At 44.6% G+C, this 17794-nt stretch overlaps 1 protein-coding gene across 1 annotated transcript in view; it reads left to right on the forward strand.

Moving 5' to 3' along the window:
• Positions 1-17794, forward strand: part of LOC311145177 (transient receptor potential cation channel subfamily M member 3-like) — a gene marked incomplete at both ends in the record, with an annotated part of 342943 nt that overhangs the window by 156454 nt on the left and 168695 nt on the right. Inside the window, 1 exon segment of the mRNA XM_084181386.1 lies at positions 7344-7423. Coding sequence (XP_084037512.1) covers positions 7344-7423 — 80 coding nt within the window.

Consider the following 17794-nt stretch of genomic DNA (forward strand, 5'->3'; position numbering starts at 1 on the left):
GGAATATTTTTATTCTGTACAGGCTTCCTTTTTTCACTCTGTAATTTAGGCTAGTATTGTGGAGTAACTACAATGTTGTTGATACATCCTCAGTTTTCTCCTTTCACAGCCATTAAACTCTAACTGTTTTATAGTCACCATTGGTCTCCGGCAAGTTAGGACGGACGCCTGTATCGTTGTAGTGACTGGGTGCATTGATACACCATCCAAAGTGTAATTAATAACTTCACCATGCTCAAAGGGATATTCAATGTCTTTTTAGTTGGGTGGGCTAATTACAGATGGGCTGTGTACAGCAATCACTAGCACATTAGAGGCTGCTGCCTATAGACATAGACTAGTAATCACTGGCCACTTTAAGAAATGGAACACTAGTCACTTTAATAATGTTGCATTACTCATCTCATATAAAAAATAAAAAAAAAATATATATATATATATGTATATACTGTATTCTATAATATTCTACTGTATCTTAGTCCATGCCGCTCTGTCATTGCTCGTCCATGTATGTATATATTCTTAATTCCATTCCTTACTTAGATTTGTGTGTATTGGGTATATGTTGTGAAATTGTTAGATATTACTTGTTAGATATTACTGCACTGTCGGAGCTAGAAACACAAGCATTTCGCTACACCCGCAATAACATCTGCTAAACACGTGTATGTGACAAATACAATTTTATTTTATTTGATGTATTATTGACCTCAGGTTACAAGACCTAGCTAGAGGTTTGTTTACATATAGTAAAGCTAGACTATAATACAAATGCACTGACCCCTACCTACATGTACAAATTACCTCGACTAACCTGTACCACCGCACATTGACTCGGTACCGGTACCCCCTGTATATAGCTTCGTTATTGTTATTTTATTGTGTTACTTTTTATTTTATTTTTTACTTTAGTTTATTTAGTAAATATTTTCTTAACTCTATTTCTTGAACTGCATTGTTGGTTAAGGGCTTGTGAGTAACCATTCCACGGTAAGGTCTACACCGGTTGAATTCGGCGCATGTGACAAATAAGATTTTATTTGACACCTAGTGGTGATAATTTTGAACTGCATATTAATTACACCAGGATGACACATAACATGAAGCAAACAAATTGCTACTTTATTTCAAGCAACATGTATTTTGAAATTAAATAAAATAACCTTCAAATATTCTTTTCTGCACACGGTCATGATAGTGATATTTGCTAATAATGTCTCTCTCCTTTGCATGTCATCCTTAAGGCCTACCTTCATTACATGACTTGCACTAATCAATTTCATGATGGAATAGCTGTAGCTGTAGAAGTCAAATCTCGTATCCTTCAACATGGTTAGCCTCATTAATTGTCTAATGAAAAAGAAAAACCCACACACTGATCTTGCCATTATCAGCCTTTTCTTTTTTTCAAGTTATTAGCAAATGATTCCCACTCACATAAGTTATCTCAGATGTGTGAGTACTTTTCCTATTTGTAATAGTATCATTTCAACTAGAGAAAACAACTCAACAAAATATAAACAATGTGTGAGGATTTTCTAATCCTGTTTGCAGCATAGAAATGACAAGCCACATGTACAAGTGCATTGGACATACCCACTGGGCCTCTACTAATCCCATCTTGTCTGTATTGAGCATGCATGCCATAAATAATCTCACATCCACTGTAACCAAAAGGGTAGAGCACGGATAGTGGAGGCAAGAGAAAAATACCCTGGAGAGTGACACAGTGAAGGCCATGTACAAAGTAGCTATGTAATGCGTTCCATCCCTGTATGGCTGACCGGGCCGGAATGCAAACCCTAATCAAATGACACTTATAGCTAGCATGCCAACCACTGGTGAAGGAGGACAGTGAGTGTAGCAGAATGAAGCAAATTGGCGCAAAATTGCAGGAGGAAATCCTGAGATACTTTCGATATTAAAATATAGATACATTCATAATAAACAGGTGGAGACATTACTTCAAGTCTCAGGGGGGATGACATCACATCACAGTGGCTACTAAAACTCACCTGCAGCTCACCTCTGCTACAGTCATACCCCTTTCACCTCCTCCTACGCCACCGAAAGTATAACTCAGCCGCCGACTGTGTGATCTGAGTCAATGTAGCAGAATTAAATACCCAGAAAATTAATTATGTGGGTGCTAGATTGACTCAGTTCACAAAGAGCTCTGCTGGCTGCTGAGGTTGATGTGGAGAAGGAGGAGGTCAGTGAGTGTAGCAGAGGGGTGAGTGTGTAGCACGTGAGCTACTTGACACTTGAGTGCTAGTTTCTTTCTCAATTCATCCTCGATTGCTCTCCTCACCTCCTTCTAAAAACCCATTTGAGAGGAAGGTCAGAGGGGATGGACCTTGTACCTTCTCCTCCAATACAGTTGCGATACAATACAGGTGAGGAGATAGAATGCGAGTAATCAAGGAAAGACAGTGAGACAAAGCTCTAGTAGCCATCGTTCGGTGATGTCACCCGCCCTGAGACCTAAAGTACTGTTATCCTAGCTCAACCAAGATCATGGTTTTGGTGGGATAATGGATGCTGCTTTGTGAGTATGAAGTGCTGTTGTGGACAGGGGTTGTATCGTTGGTCAGCCGTACAGGGATTGTTACACCCACACCAATGATCAAGGACTTAAAAAAAAAAAGTAATAATAATTTCACCTTTATTTAACCAGGTAAGCCAGTTGAGAACAAGTTCTCATTTACAACTGCGACCTGGCCAAGATAAAGCAAAGCAGTGCGATAAAAACAACAACAACACAGAGTTACATATGGGATAAACAAAACGTACAGTCAAAAACACTATATACAGTGTGTGCAAATGTAGTAAGTTATGGAGGTAAGGCAATAAATAGGCCATAGTGCAAAATAATTACAATTTAGTATTAACACTGGAGTAATAGATGTGTAGAAGATGATGTGCAAATAGAGATACTGGGGTACAAATTAGCAAAATAAATAACAATATGGGGATGAGGTAGTTGGGTGGGCTAATTACAGATGGGCTGTGTACAGGTGTAGTGATCGGTAAGTTGCTCTGACAACTGATGCTTAAAGTTAGTGAGGGAGATAAGAGTCTCGAGCTTCAGAGATGTTTGCATTTCGTTCCAGTCATTGGCAGCAGAGAACTGGAAGGAATGGCAGCCAAAGGAGGTGTTGGCTTTGGGGATGACCAGTGAGATTTAATTTAATTAATTTAATTTAATTAATCTTTAATTTTTTTAATTTAATTAATTTAAATATACCTGCTGGAGCGCATACTACGGATGGGTGTGCTATGGTGACCAATGAGCTAAGATAAGGCGTGGATTTGCCTAGCAGTGATTTATAGATGACCTGGAGCCAGTGGGTTTGGCGACGAATATGTAGTGAGGGCCAGCCAACGAGAGCGTACAGGTCACAATGGTGGGTAGTATATGGGGCTTTAGTGACAAAACAGATGGCACTGTGATAGACTACATCCAATTTGCTGAGAAGAGTGTTGGAGGCTATTTTGTAAATGACATCGCCGAAGTCAAGGATCGGTAGGATAGTCAGTTTTATGAGGGCATGTTTGGCAGCATGAGTGAAGGAGGCTTTGTTGCGAAATAGGAAGCCGATTCTAGATTTAACTTTGGATTGGAGATGCTTAATGTGAGAATGGAAGGAGAGTTTACGGTCTAACCAGACACCTAGGTATTTGTAGTTGTCCACATATTCTAAGTCAGACCCGCCGAGAGTAGTGATTCTAGTCGGGCGGGCGGGTGCAAGCAGCGTTTGATTGAAGAGCATGCATTTAGTTTTACTAGCGTTTAAGAGCAGTTGGAGGCTACGGAAGGAGTGTTGTATGGCATTTAAGCTCATTTGAAGGTTTGTTAACACAGTGTCCAATGAAGGGCCAGATGTATACAAAATGGTGTCGTCTGCGTAGAGGTGGATCTGAGAGTCACCAGCAGCAAGAGCGACATCATTGATATACACAGAGAATAGAGTCGGCCCGAGAATTGAACCCTGTGGCACCCCCATAGAGACTGTCAGAGGTCCAGACAACAGGCTCTCCGATTTGACACATTGAACTCTATCTGAGAAGTAGTTGGTGAACCAGGCAAGGCAGTCATTTGAGAAACCAAGGCTATTTAGTCTGCCAATAAGAATGCGGTGATTGACAGAGTCGAAAGCCTTGGCCAGGTCGATGAAGACGGTTGCACAGTACTGTCTATTATCGATCAGCGTTATAATATCGTTTAGGACCTTGAGCGTGGCTGAGGTGCACCCATGACCAGCTCGGAAACCAGATTGCATAGCGGAGAAGGTACGGTGGGATTCGAAATGGTCAGTGATCTGTTTGTTAACTTGGCTTTCAAATACTTTCGAAAGGCAGGGCAGGATGGATATAGGTCTGTAACAGTTTGAATCTAGAGCGGTAGCTTTCCAATCTCTGGGGATCTCAGATGATACGAAAGAGAGGTTGAACAGGCTAGTAATAGGGGTTGCGACAATTTCGGAAAGAAAGGGTCCAGATTGTCTAGCCCAGCTGATTTGTAGGGTCCAGATTTTGTAGCTCTTTCAGAACATCAGCTGTCTGAATTTGGGTGAAGGAGAAGAGGGGGGGGGGGGGGGGGGGGGCATGAGCAAGTTGCAGCGGAGGGTGCAGAGCTGATTGGCGGGGTAGGGGTAGCCAGGTGGAAAGCATGGCCAGCCGTAGCAAAATGCTTGTTGAAATTCTCGATTATCGTAGATTTATCGGTGGTGACAGTGTTTCCTAGCCTCACTGCAGTGGGCAGCTGGGAGGAGGTGCTCTTATTCTCCATGGACTTTACAGTGTCCCAAAACTTTTTGGAGTTAGTGCTACAGGATACACATTTCTATTTGAAAAAGCTAGCCTTTGCTTTCCTAACTGATTGTGTATATTGGTTCCTGACTTCCCTGAAAAGTTGCAAATCGTGGGGGCTGATCGATGCTAATGCAGTACGCCACAGGATGTTTTTGTGCTGGTCAAGGGCAGTCAAGCCTGGGGTGAATCAGGGGCTATATCTGTTCTTAGTTCTGAATTTTTTGAATGGGGCATTTTTATTTAAGATGGAGAAGAAGGAATTTTAATGAACAACCAGGCATCCTCTACTGACGGAATGAGGTCAATATCCATCCAGGATACCCGGACCAGGTCAATTAGAAAGGCCTGCTCGCTAAAGTGTTTTAGGGAGCGTTTGACAGTGATGAGGGGTAGTCGTTTGACCGCGGACCCATTACGGACGCAGGCAATGAGGCAGTGATCGCTGAGATCCTGGTTGAAGACAGCAGATGTGTATTTAGAGGGTAAATTAGTCAGGATGATATCTTTGAGGGTGCCCATGTTTACGGATTTAGGGTTGTACCTGGTAGGTTCCTTGATAATTTGTGTGAGTTTGAGGACATCTAGTTTAGATTGTAGGACGGCCGGGGTGTTAAGCATATCCCAGTTTAGGTCACCAAGCAGTACGAACTCTGAGGATAGATGGGGGGCAATCAATTCACATATGGTGTCCAGGGCACAGCTGGGGGCTTCAGCTGCAGCTGCAAATCTGTGCAATATCATCGGACAGAATGAGAGTGAGTGACAACCAAATAAACAAACGGAATGTTTAATGACCAAAAAATACACTATACTTAGATCAAAGAATCAACACTTTATTTCATATCATACAAAGAACACATATGTAAATAGTTAGTGGGTATAGACATTCATCTTACTCCAAAACAAGAGATGATTGAATAGTTAAATGAATAGTGTCTAATATAAATAATAAGCATCATGTCAGGGTTGGGCTGGAGCAGAAACCTGCACACCAAGTAACAAGATCTCAAGGAGCAAGTTTGGGCATGTATGTTCTAGGTCTATGCATTGTAATTTTTAACATTATTTTGTAGTCCTACAACAAATTCTAACAGTAAACCAATAGCATATATAACCCATTGGAGATATACCCTTCAGTCTCTCCAGGACTTGGGACTTTCTTTGGGACCCTCATCCGCAGAAATTAGACCAGGACCTGCTTCATTATTCTCAAGTGATATAATATTTGATATTTCATTGCAATTGTGTTTTTGTATTGTCATAGTTCTCTCTTTGGGTCTGGAAATATGTTCATTAGCTACCTAGCTTAGCTACTAGCTAGGTAGCTAACCTTGTTGTTTCTAGCAGATCAAGCTAATGTTTGTGTAATAAAAGAAAACTAATATTGGAAGGCTGTCTATCCTATTTATATGTAGCTAGCTAGCTAGCTGACGTTACCTAGAATAGATGGTTAACTTGATATTTTCAAAAATAGATTAGTCCCCAGACATAAGGACCATCTCACCCGTGAATACCATGGTAATTTTGACCTTGAGAAACAACTAGACCAAGTTAGCTAGCTAGCTGTTTACAGCCGCAACGGATCAGCTGTTGTTTACAAATTAATCTGAAGTTCTTTGGGGTTCCAGGGTTCACTTCCGCTCCTCCTCAAAAAGCTGTTTATAAAGGTATATTGTCAGTGGTGGATCCCAGTCCAGTGCTGTTGTTGTAGCTCTCTCCCTCAGACCCTGCAGTAGACATGACAGCAGCATCCCCCCGACACACACGCTTGTTTCCATTGGCTGTCAGTTATGCTGTAATCCCATGGAAATTAGGAAATGTTCCATATTTATGGCCTCCGTAGGAGCAGGATGAAGAAGTGCTCATATCTAAGAAACTCAAACAGAATTTACTGCCTGGTTGCACAGACCATCTGCTTACTCTCTACACTTGATCTCAATGGGGAAGTGCCTGTGTCGATAAATTACGTCAAATCTTTGCATTTGAGTGTGTGCTAGTTTGCATGGATGAGTTTGCGAGTTAAAATACGAGTGCATGTAAGTGTAAGTTTACGTTTCGCTATACTTCGGTGTGTGTGCGTGCACATGTTTGATAGTAATTTCCAACACTCGGTTTTAAGACATCAAATATGCTTCTTAAATAGTCGATAATAGATAGGAAACATGTGGCTATGTGGTTTATATGTACACGCTTCAAATTCTGCCAGAGCTAGCTACCTGGTCCTTGAAGATAATTGGTCTGTGTAGACAAACTAAATCCCCTAGGTATTGTGATGTTTAATATGGTGATCCTCCCTCCCACTCTAATGAAGTGCTTTGTCACTTGGTAGAGACATGCCTCTCATCCTCCCAGGTAATGAGTTGGGCTGGCTGGGCTCAGACTCAGACTGAGGGCTTAGCTTGGTACTAGCTGCCTGCATGCCTCTTGATGTGGCACCTGTAATGCTCTAGCCTCACTCTTTCACGTTAAGAGTCCTGTTGTTTAAGTTGAGGGACGAACTGACTGAGCATCTTCTCTTCTCTCTGCAGGCACAGAAATCGTGGATAGAAAGAGTCTTCAGCAAGAGAGAATGTGTTCATATCATAGTGAGCACCAAAGACCCCCATAGGTAAGTGAGTTTTAGAATACAACTTTGTCATCCAATGTGAATGGGAAATTATATTATTTCCAACCTCCCAGACACCACACATGGCACAGTTGATCAGCAGTGGCTGCTGATTGGCGGAATACCCGGGGCACGAGATGGTTGTTGTCAACAACGCAGCATGACAGAAATATGATGTCAAGTTTTCAAACTACCGGTAGTTTCTTTTTAGAAGATATATCAAGCGATCTGTGCATTTGAACAACAGCATGAATACACCTATCTCACTTTTGCATAACAAAAACTGAATGACCACTATTGCAGATGCAATAAGTGAAAACATACAGTGGGGAAAAAAAGTATTTAGTCAGCCACCAATTGTGCAAGTTCTCCCACTTAAAAAGATGAGAGAGGCCTGTAATTTTCATCATAGGTACACGTCAACTATGACAGACAAAATGAGATTTTTTTTCCAGAAAATCACATTGTAGGATTTTTAATGAATTTATTTGCAAATTATCGTGGAAAATAAGTATTTGGTCAATAACAAAAGTTTCTCAATACTTTGTTATATACCCTTTGTTGGCAATGACACAGGTCAAACGTTTTCTGTAAGTCTTCACAAGGTTTTCACACACTGTTGCTGGTATTTTGGCCCATTCCTCCATGCAGATCTCCTCTAGAGCAGTGATGTTTTGGGGCTGTCGCTGGGCAACACGGACTTTCAACTCCCTCCAAAGATTTTCTATGGGGTTGAGATCTGGAGACTGGCTAGGCCACTCCAGGATCTTGAAATGCTTCTTACGAAGCCACTCCTTCGTTGCCCGGGCGGTGTGTTTGGGATCATTGTCATGCTGAAAGACCCAGCCACGTTTCATCTTCAATGCCCTTGCTGATGGAAGGAGGTTTTCACTCATAATCTCACGATATATGGCCCCATTCATTCTTTCCTTTACATGGATCAGTCGTCCTGGTCCCTTTGCAGAAAAACAGCCCCAAAGCATGATGTTTCCACCCCCATGCTTCACAGTAGGTATGGTGTTCTTTGGATGCAACTCAGCATTCTTTGTCCTCCAAACACGACGAGTTGTGTTTTTACCAAAAAGTTATATTTTGGTTTCATCTGACCATATGACATTCTCCCAATCCTCTTCTGGATCATCCAAATGCACTCTAGCAAACTACAGACGGGCCTGGACATGTACTGGCTTAAGCAGGGGGACACGTCTGGCACTGCAGGATTTGAGTCCCTGGCGGCGTAGTGTGTTACTGATGGTAGGCTTTGTTACTTTGGTCCCAGCTCTCTGCAGGTCATTCACTAGGTCCCCCCGTGTGGTTCTGGGATTTTTGCTCACCGTTCTTGTGATCATTTTGACCCCACAGGGTGAGATCTTGCGTGGAGCCCGAGATCGAGGGAGATTATCAGTGGTCTTGTATGTCTTCCATTTCCTAATAATTGCTCCCACAGTTGATTTCTTCAAACCAAGCTGCTTACCTATTGCAGATTCAGTCTTCCCAGCCTGGTGCAGGTCTACAATTTTGTTTCTGGTGTCCTTTGACAGCTCTTTGGTCTTGGCCATAGTGGAGTTTGGAGTGTGACTGTTTGAGGTTGTGGACAGGTGTCTTTTATACTGATAACAAGTTCAAACAGGTGCCATTAATACAGGTAACGAGTGGAGGACAGAGGAGCCTCTTAAAGAAGAAGTTACAGGTCTGTGAGAGCCAGACATCTTGCTTGTTTGTAGGTGACCAAATACTTATTTTCCACCATCATTTGCAAATAAATTCATTAAAATTCCTACAATGTGATTTTCTTGATTTCTTTCTTCTCATTTTGTCTGTCATAGTTGACGTGTACCTATGATGAAAATTACAGGCCTCTCTCATCTTTTTAAGTGGGAGAACTTGCACAATTGGTGGCTGACTAAATACCTTTTTCCCCACTGTATTTTCTAACTGGGGATAGCTAGCTAACATAAAGTCACAAAGGATGATGCGCTAGCCAGTTAATGTTCATTCGGAAATAACTTCATATTTCTGACTTAGTCAGATATGAGTTTAAAAAGACTTGACATTGGCATGGGAGCTAACTATCTAGCAAGCTATTGCTAGCTTGCTGCTTATCAAAGATAGATAACTGGTTAATTTGACAAAAGAAAATCAACCAAACTATTTTTCTATATTTCTCAGAATTACTGTAGTTAATTAATTTGTTCCTGCTTTGCAATACACCCAGTTTTATGCTGTTTTTGTCCTTACAACATGTCGCCTTGTCACCTACAGTAGAACCTGACAAACAACATCAGGGGGTAACAAAATTATCCATGTTTCTTTCCCCTGAACAGATCCGCGATGAGAAGGGTCTAGCTAGTTTATCCCTCTGTCCTTCCAATCTTGTCAGATGTAGTTGTCTGGTTTATCAGGTCCCAGGCTCCTATGACTGTTTGATTATTTATTTACAAGTTAATTACAAATTTAGTTTTTGCTTTAGCGCCATGATGCAGATTTAGTCACGTCTAGGTTCCCATCTTCAACATAGAGTCACATGCGAAGTAAGCCGTCTGGTATGAGAGATTGATTGGGACGAGACTAGAGCGCAGCCCCAGAAGTTCTGACTGAACGCACATTTGAGCACCCCAGGACGGTCCATTTATTTGTGCTATTATAATTTATGCTATAGGCAGTTCCCCTCATAGCAAATAGCTGGCAACACAATCCAAGCAATGCTCGCAAGGCCTCTGTGCCCACAGAGGCGAAACTGCCGCTGCAGGCAGTCACTGTCCTCTCCTGGGGCTTGACCTTCCCCCGTCTGATCAGATACCCCAGGTACTCTACCACCTTGAACCCCAGCTTGTATTTCTTGGGATTCGCTGTCAACCCGGCTTGCCTGAGCGCGTCCAGTACCACCTGGAGGCACGTCAGGTATTCTTCCCAACCTTGGCTGTGGATGATGATATCATCCAAATAGGCCGCTGCATACTGTTGGTGGGGTCGGAGGACTCAGTCCAACAGGCGCTGGAATGTGGGCGGGGCTCCATGGAGACCGAACGGGAGGACCCGGTATTGGTATAAACCGTCCAGTGTTGAAAATGCAGTCTTCTCCCGGGAGGAGGCTGCCAAGGGTACCTGACAATATCCCTTGGTCAGGTCCAGGTAGCTGATGTACCAGGCCTTTCCCAACTGGTCAATGAGCTCGTCCACCCTCGTCATGGGGTAGGCATCGAACAAACTGATGTCGTTCAGCCCCCGGAAGTCATTGCAGAAACGCGGATTACCGTCAGGTTTGGACACCAACACGATGGGGCTGCACCATGCGCTGTTGGCCTCCTCGACGACTCCCATCCTTAGCATAGCCTCCACCTCCTGCTTCACGGCCTTCCTTCGGGCCTCGGGGATCCGGTATGGCCTCTTTTGTACCGTTTCTCCGGGCTGGGTGCGGACGTGGTGTTCAATGAGGGTCGTTCGGCCTGGTTTCTCGGAAAACATGGAAGTGTTTCCGATCGATGAGCTCCTGGAGAGCTTGCTTCTGGGCCGGTCTGAGGTCCTCATTGTTTTGACCACAGCACGTCCCAGGTTTTGACCACAGCACGGCCAAGGCTGTCCTCATGTGCCACCTCATCAATAGGTTCACGTTTTGGGATTTCCGTCTCCCCGGCTGCCGTACACAGTAATTTACGGGTCCCAGCTTCTCTGTCACCTTGTACGGCCCGTGCCATGTTGCTCCTGCGGTGGGGATTAAAACTAGCACCTTGTCACCGACCTGGAACTCTCTGGGCTGGGTCCCCCGATTGTAGACCTTGGCTTGGGTGCGCTGGGCCTTCTCCATATGTTCCCTTACCACTGGAAATATGTCTGTCATCCGCTCCCTCATTGTGTCTACGTGTTCCACCTCCTTGGCGAGATCCAGTAGGCCGTGTGGTCTCCTCCCGTACCTTATTTTGATGGCGCCGACGGAGATGGCGGCCTCGCGACTAGCTCTTAGGAAACTTTGCAGTATTTTGTTTTTTTTATGTATAATTTTTTACATTATTAGATCAGGAAATATTTTGTGTCATTGCATACAGCCGGGAAGAACTATTGGATATCAGAGCGGCGATAACTCACCAGAACTACCAGCATTACGACCAGGAATACGACTTACCCGAAGCAGATCCTTTGTTCGCTCTCCCCAGAGCAACTGAACTGATTCCAGAGGCCGACCCAAAACATCGCCGGTGGAGGAGAGGCACTCGAGGTGGCCTGCTGGTTCGACTTAGGAGGCACGCACATCACCCACCGCTTACGAGTATATTACTTGCTAATGTTCAGTCTTTAGATAACAAAGCTGACGAGCTCAGGGCAAGGGTTTCTTTCCAGAGAGACATCAGGGCCTGTAACATACTTTGTTTCACGGAAACATGGCTTTCTTTTCGGGATACTCGGTCCAGCCAGAGGGATTCTCAGTACATCGTGCAGATAGGAATAAATCTCGCTCCGGGAAGCAGAAGGGCGGAGGTGTGTGTTTCATGATTAACGACTTATGGTGTAATTGTAGTAACATACAGGAACTCAAGTCCTTGTGTTCACCCGACCTAGAATACCTCACAATCAAATGCCGACTGTATTATCTCCCAAGATAATTTCCCTCCGTTATAGCCACTGCCGTTCATATCCCCCCTCAAGCCGATTGTCACGGTTTCGGCCGAGGCTGCTCCTCCTCCTTGCTCGGGCAGGCTTCGGCGGTCGTCGTCCCCGGAGTACTAGCTATCACCGTTTGATGTTTTCGATGTTTGATTGGTTTTGTCTTGTGTGTACACCTGTTTCCTTTTTTGGTTGATTATGTCTCCTATAAGTTTCTCGTTTTGTTAGTCATGTGTTGTGTGTGATTGTTCGCCTGTCATCAGGTGCGGCTTGTCTTTTGTATTTTACATTTCCTTTCGTCGCACTGTACTGTTTTCGTGCGCTTTGGATTACTTGTGTTTTGCGCATTGTTGCGCATAGTCGGCCTCCTATTTTGTTTTGAGGCCAGTGTCGAGATTCATTGTGTTCAGTAAAGTCGGTTGGACTTAGCTTCTGTGTCCTGCGTGTGACTCCTCCACCACATCCACATCAGCCACTGTGACACCGATACCATGACGGCCCTCAAAGAATGCCAACTGGAAACCACATATCATGAGGCTGCATTTATTGTAGCTGGGGATTTTAACAAAGCAAATTTGTTCTATCAAGTTCTATCAACATATCGACTGTAATACTCACGCTGCTAAAACACTGGACCACTGTTATTCAAACTTCCGCAATGCTTACAAGGCCCTCCCCTTCCCTCCTTTCGGCAAATCTGACCACGACTCCATTTTGCTTCTCCCTTCCTATAGGCAGAAACTCAAACAGGAAGTACATGTGCTAAGGACTATTTAACGCTGGTCTGACCAATCGGAATCCACGCTTCAGGATTGTTTTGATCACGCGTATTGGGATATGTTCCGGGTAGCTTTTGAAAATAATTTAGACTAATACACCGATACGGTAACTGAGTATATCAGGAAGTGTATAGGATATTTCGTACCCACTGTGACTATTAAAACCAACCCTACCCAGAAACCATGGATAGATGGCAGCATTCGTGCAAAACTGAAAGCGCGAACCACGGCATTTAACCATGCCAAGGTGACTAGGAATATGGCAGAATACAAACAGTGTAGTTATTCACTCCGCAAGGCAATCAAACAAGCAAAACGTCAGTATAGAGACAAAGTGGAGTCGCAATTCAACGGCTCAGACACGAGACGTATGTGGCAGGGTCTACAGACAATCACGGACTACAAAAGGAAAACCAGCCACATTGCCGAGACCGACGTCTTGCTTCCAGACAAGCTAAACACCTTCTTTGCCCGCTATGAGGATAACACAGTGCCACCGACGCGGCCGCTACCAAGGACTGTGGGCTCTCCTTCTCCGTGGCTGACGTGAGTAAAACATTTAAATGTGTTAACCCTCGCAAGGCTGCCGGCCCAGACGGCATCCCTAGCCGCATCCTCAGAACATGCGCAGACCAGCTGGCTGGTGTGTTTCCGGGCATATTCAATATCTCCCTATCCCAATCTGCTGTCCCCACATGCTTCAAGATGGCCACCATTGTTCCTTTACCCAAGAAAGAAAAGGTAACTGAACTAAACGACTACCGCCCCGTAGCACTCACCTCTGTCATCATGAAGTGCTTTGAGAGACTAGTCAAGGATCATATCACCTCACCTTACCTGCCACCCTAGACCCACTTCAATGTGCTTACTGCCCCAATAGATCCACAGACGATGCAATCGCCATCACTCTGCACACTTCCCTATCCCAACTGGACAAGAGGAATACATATGTAAGAATGCTGTTCGTTGACTATAGCTCAGTATTCAACACCATAGTACCCTCCAAGCTCATCATTAAGCTTGAGGCCCTGGGTCTGAACCTCGCCCTGTGCAACTGGGTCCTGGACTTCCTGATTGGCCGCCCCCAGGTGGTGAAGGTAGGAAACAACACCTCCACTTCGCTGATCCTCAACACTGGGGCCCAACAAGGGTGCGTGCTCAGCCCACTACTATACTCTCTGTTCACCCATGACTGCGTGGCCAAGCACGCCTCCAACTCAATCATCAACTTTGCAGATGACACAACAGTAGTATGCCTGATTACCAACAATGATGAGACAGCCTACAGGGAGGAGGTGAGGGCTCTGGGAGTGTGGTGCCAGGAAAATTACCTCTCACTCAACGTCAACAAAACAAAGGAGATGATTGTAGACTTCAGGAAACAGCCGAGGGTGCACCCCCCTATCCACATCGACGGGACCGCAGTAGAGAAGGTGGAAAGCTTCAAGTTTCTTGGCGTACACATCACTGACAAACTGAAATGGACCACCCACACAGAGTGTGGTGAAGAAGGTGCAACAGAGCCAGGAGGCTAAAGAAATTTGGCTTGGCACCTTCAAACTTTTACAGATGCACAATTGAGAGCATCCTGTCGGGCTGTATCACCGCCTGGTATGGCAACTGTACCGCCCGCAACCAGAAGGCTCTCCAGAGGGTGGTGCGGTCTGCACAACACATTACCGGGGGCAAACTACCCGCCCTCCAGGACACCTACAACACCCGATGTCACAGGAAGGCCAAAAAGATCATCAAGGACATCAACCACCCGAGCCACTGCCGCTATCATCCAGAAGGCGAGGTCAGTACAGGTGCATCAAAGCTGGGACCGAGAGACAGTTTCTATCTTCAGACCATCAGACTGTTAAACAGCCATCACTAGCACATTAGAGGCTGCTGCCTATATACATAGACTAGGAATCACTGGCCACTTTAAGAAAGGGAACACTAGCCACTTTAATAATGTTTACATATCTGGCATTACTCATCTCATATGTATATACTGTACTCTATACTATTCTACGATATCTTAGTCCATGCCGCTCTGACATCGCTCGTCCATATATGTATATATTCTTAATTCATTCCTTACTTAGATTTGTGTGTATTGGGTATATGTTGTGAAATTGGAAGATATTACTTGTTAGATATTACTGCACTGTCGGAGCTAGAAGCACAAGAATTTCGCTACACCTGCAATAACATCTGCTAAACACGTGTATGTGACCAATAACATTTTGACAGATTTGATTTGATTTAGAGGAGTTCAAAAGGGGAAACCCAGTGGATGCCTTGGACACTTCTCGGATTGAGAACATTAGGTGGGGTAGTAGCTGGTCCCAGTTCTTCCCGTCCCGCTCGATGACCTTCCACAGCATTTGTTTGAGCGTCTTATTGAACCGTTCGACGAGCTCATCCATCTACGGGTGAAAGATAGAGGTCCAGATCTGCTTTATCTGTAGGAGAGCACAGAAATCTTTCGTCAGTCCGGACATGAACTCGGTACCTTGGTCTGTCAGGATCTCGTTTGGGATGCCCACCCGGCAGAAGAGTTGGAACAGCTCCCGGGCGAATCCCTTGGAGACTGTCGCTTGTAGGGGATTGGCCTTGGGATATCGGGTGGCATAATCTACTATTACCAGGATGTACCGGGACGTTTTTACCAGGGGACCCTCTATGTTCATGGCGATGCGTTCAAACGGCACTCCGATGATCGGTAAGGGAACCAGCGGGTTCCAGAAGTGTGCTTTTGGGGCGGTGATTTGATACTCCGGGCAGGTCCTCCAAGGTCTAGGGCATGCGTAGGCTCGCCGCCCTCTTCATGTCGTGAGGTAGCGCCCGTAAGAAGCGATCCATGACCACTTTGTCGATAACGGGGAGGGAGGCTATGTCGGTTAGGAGCCATGCCCTGGTGATGCACAGTAGGTCGCTCATCTGGGCACGGGGGAAGCATCGGCCACGAACCTCCAGTTGTTGACCAGCTGAGTAATTCGTAGTTAGCCGCCTGTTTGGTGTTGAGGTCAAAATACGCCTTTTGGGCGTCTCCGGACAGGAACGGGGCCAGCAGACTCGCCCACTTCATCTTGGGCCATCCTTCCCGGAGTGCTGTCCATTCTAACATGCAGAAGTAGGTCTCGATGTCGTCATCCTCCGTTAGCTTGATTAAAAACTGATTGGGATGCGAATCGGTCTGCGTTTTTCCTCGCAGATTCCTGACTTCCTCAAGCAGGCGGACATTCTGTAGACGCTGTTCTTCCAGCATTCGTTCCTGAATGTTCTGTTGCGCTTGTTGGGCCCGAAAGAACTGAGCTATCAAGTCGTCCATGCTGATACTGCGTAAACGTCAACCCTGGTGTGACCACGTTGTCAGATTGCCCGCGTTCTCCACCATTTGTGGCAGAGCAGGGGGTTTGATCTAAACGTTTACACAGATCAGACACAACACAAGTGTGATACAGTGGCTTGCGAAAGTATTAACCCTCCTTGGCATTTTTCCTATTTTGTTGCCTTACAACCTGGAATACAAATTGATTTTTGGGGGGTTTGTATCATTTGTTTTACACAACATGCCTAACACTTTGAAAATGCAAAATATATTTTCTTGTGAAACAAACAAGAAATAAGACCAAAAAAAAAGAAAACTTGAGCGTGCATAACTATTCACCCCCCCAAAGTCAATACTTTGTAGAGCCACCTTTTGCAGCAATTACAGCTGCAAGTCTCTTGGGGTATGTCTCTATAAGCTTGGCACATCTAGCCACTAGGATTTTTGCCCATTCTTCAAGGCAAAACTGTTCCAGCTCCTTCAAGTTGGATGGGGTCCGCTGGTGTACAGCAATCTTTAAGTCATACCATAGATTCTCAATTGGATTGAGGTCTGGGCTTTGACTAGGCCATTCCAAGACATTTAAATGTTTCCCCACTTGAGTGTTGCTTTGGCAGTATGCTTAGGGTCATTGTCCTGCTGGAAGGTGAACCTCCGTCCCAGTCTCAAATCTCTGTATTTAGCACCATCCATAATTCCTTCAATTCTGGATGGTGTTGGGTATGCACCAGACATAGCATTTTCCTTGATGGCCAAAAAGCTCAATTTTAGTCTCATCTGACCAGAGTACCTTCTTCCATATGTTTGGGGAGTCACCCACATGCCTTTTGGCGAACACCAAACGTGTTTGCTTATTTTTTTCTTTAAGCAATGACTTTTTTCTGGCCACTCTTCCGTAAAGCCCAGCTCTGTGGAGTGTACGGCTTAAAGTGGTCCTATGGACAGATACTCCAATCTCCGCTTTGGAGCTTTGCAGCTCCTTCAGGGTTATCTTTGGTGTCTTTGTTGCCTCTCTGATTCATGCCCTCCTTGCCTGGTCCGTGAGTTTTGGTGGGCGGCCCTCTCTTGGCAGGTTTGTTGTGGTGCCATTTTCTTTCTATTTTTTAATAATGGATTTATGGTGCTCCGTGGGATGTTCAAAGTTTCAGCTATTTTTTTATAACCCAACACTGATCTGTACTTCACAACATTGTCCCTGACCTGTTCGGAGAGCTCCTTGGTCTTCATGGTGCCGCATGCTTAGTGGTGCCCCTTGCTTAGTGGTGTTGCAGACTCTGGGGCCTTTCAGAACAGGTATACTGAGATCATGTGACATATCATGTGACACTTAGATTGCACACAGATAGACTTTATTTAACTAATTATGTGACTTCTGAAGGTAATTGGTTGCACCAGATCTTATTTAGGGGCTTCATAGCTAAGGGGTTGAATACATATACAGTGGGGGAAAAAAATACGAAAAATAAAAATTTTCTCCAGAAAATCACATTGTAGGATTTTTTATGAATTTATTTGCAAATTATGGTGGAAAATAAGTATTTGGTCACCTACAAACAAGCAAGATTTCTGGCTCTCACAGACCTGTAACTTCTTCTTTAAGAGGCTCCTCTGTCCTCCACTCGTTACCTGTATTAATGGCACCTGTTTGAACTTGTTATCAGTATAAAAGACACC

The sequence above is a fragment of the Coregonus lavaretus genome (genome assembly GCF_964263955.1).
Source record: "Coregonus lavaretus genome assembly, chromosome: 17".
Lineage (NCBI taxonomy): Eukaryota > Metazoa > Chordata > Actinopteri > Salmoniformes > Salmonidae > Coregonus > Coregonus lavaretus.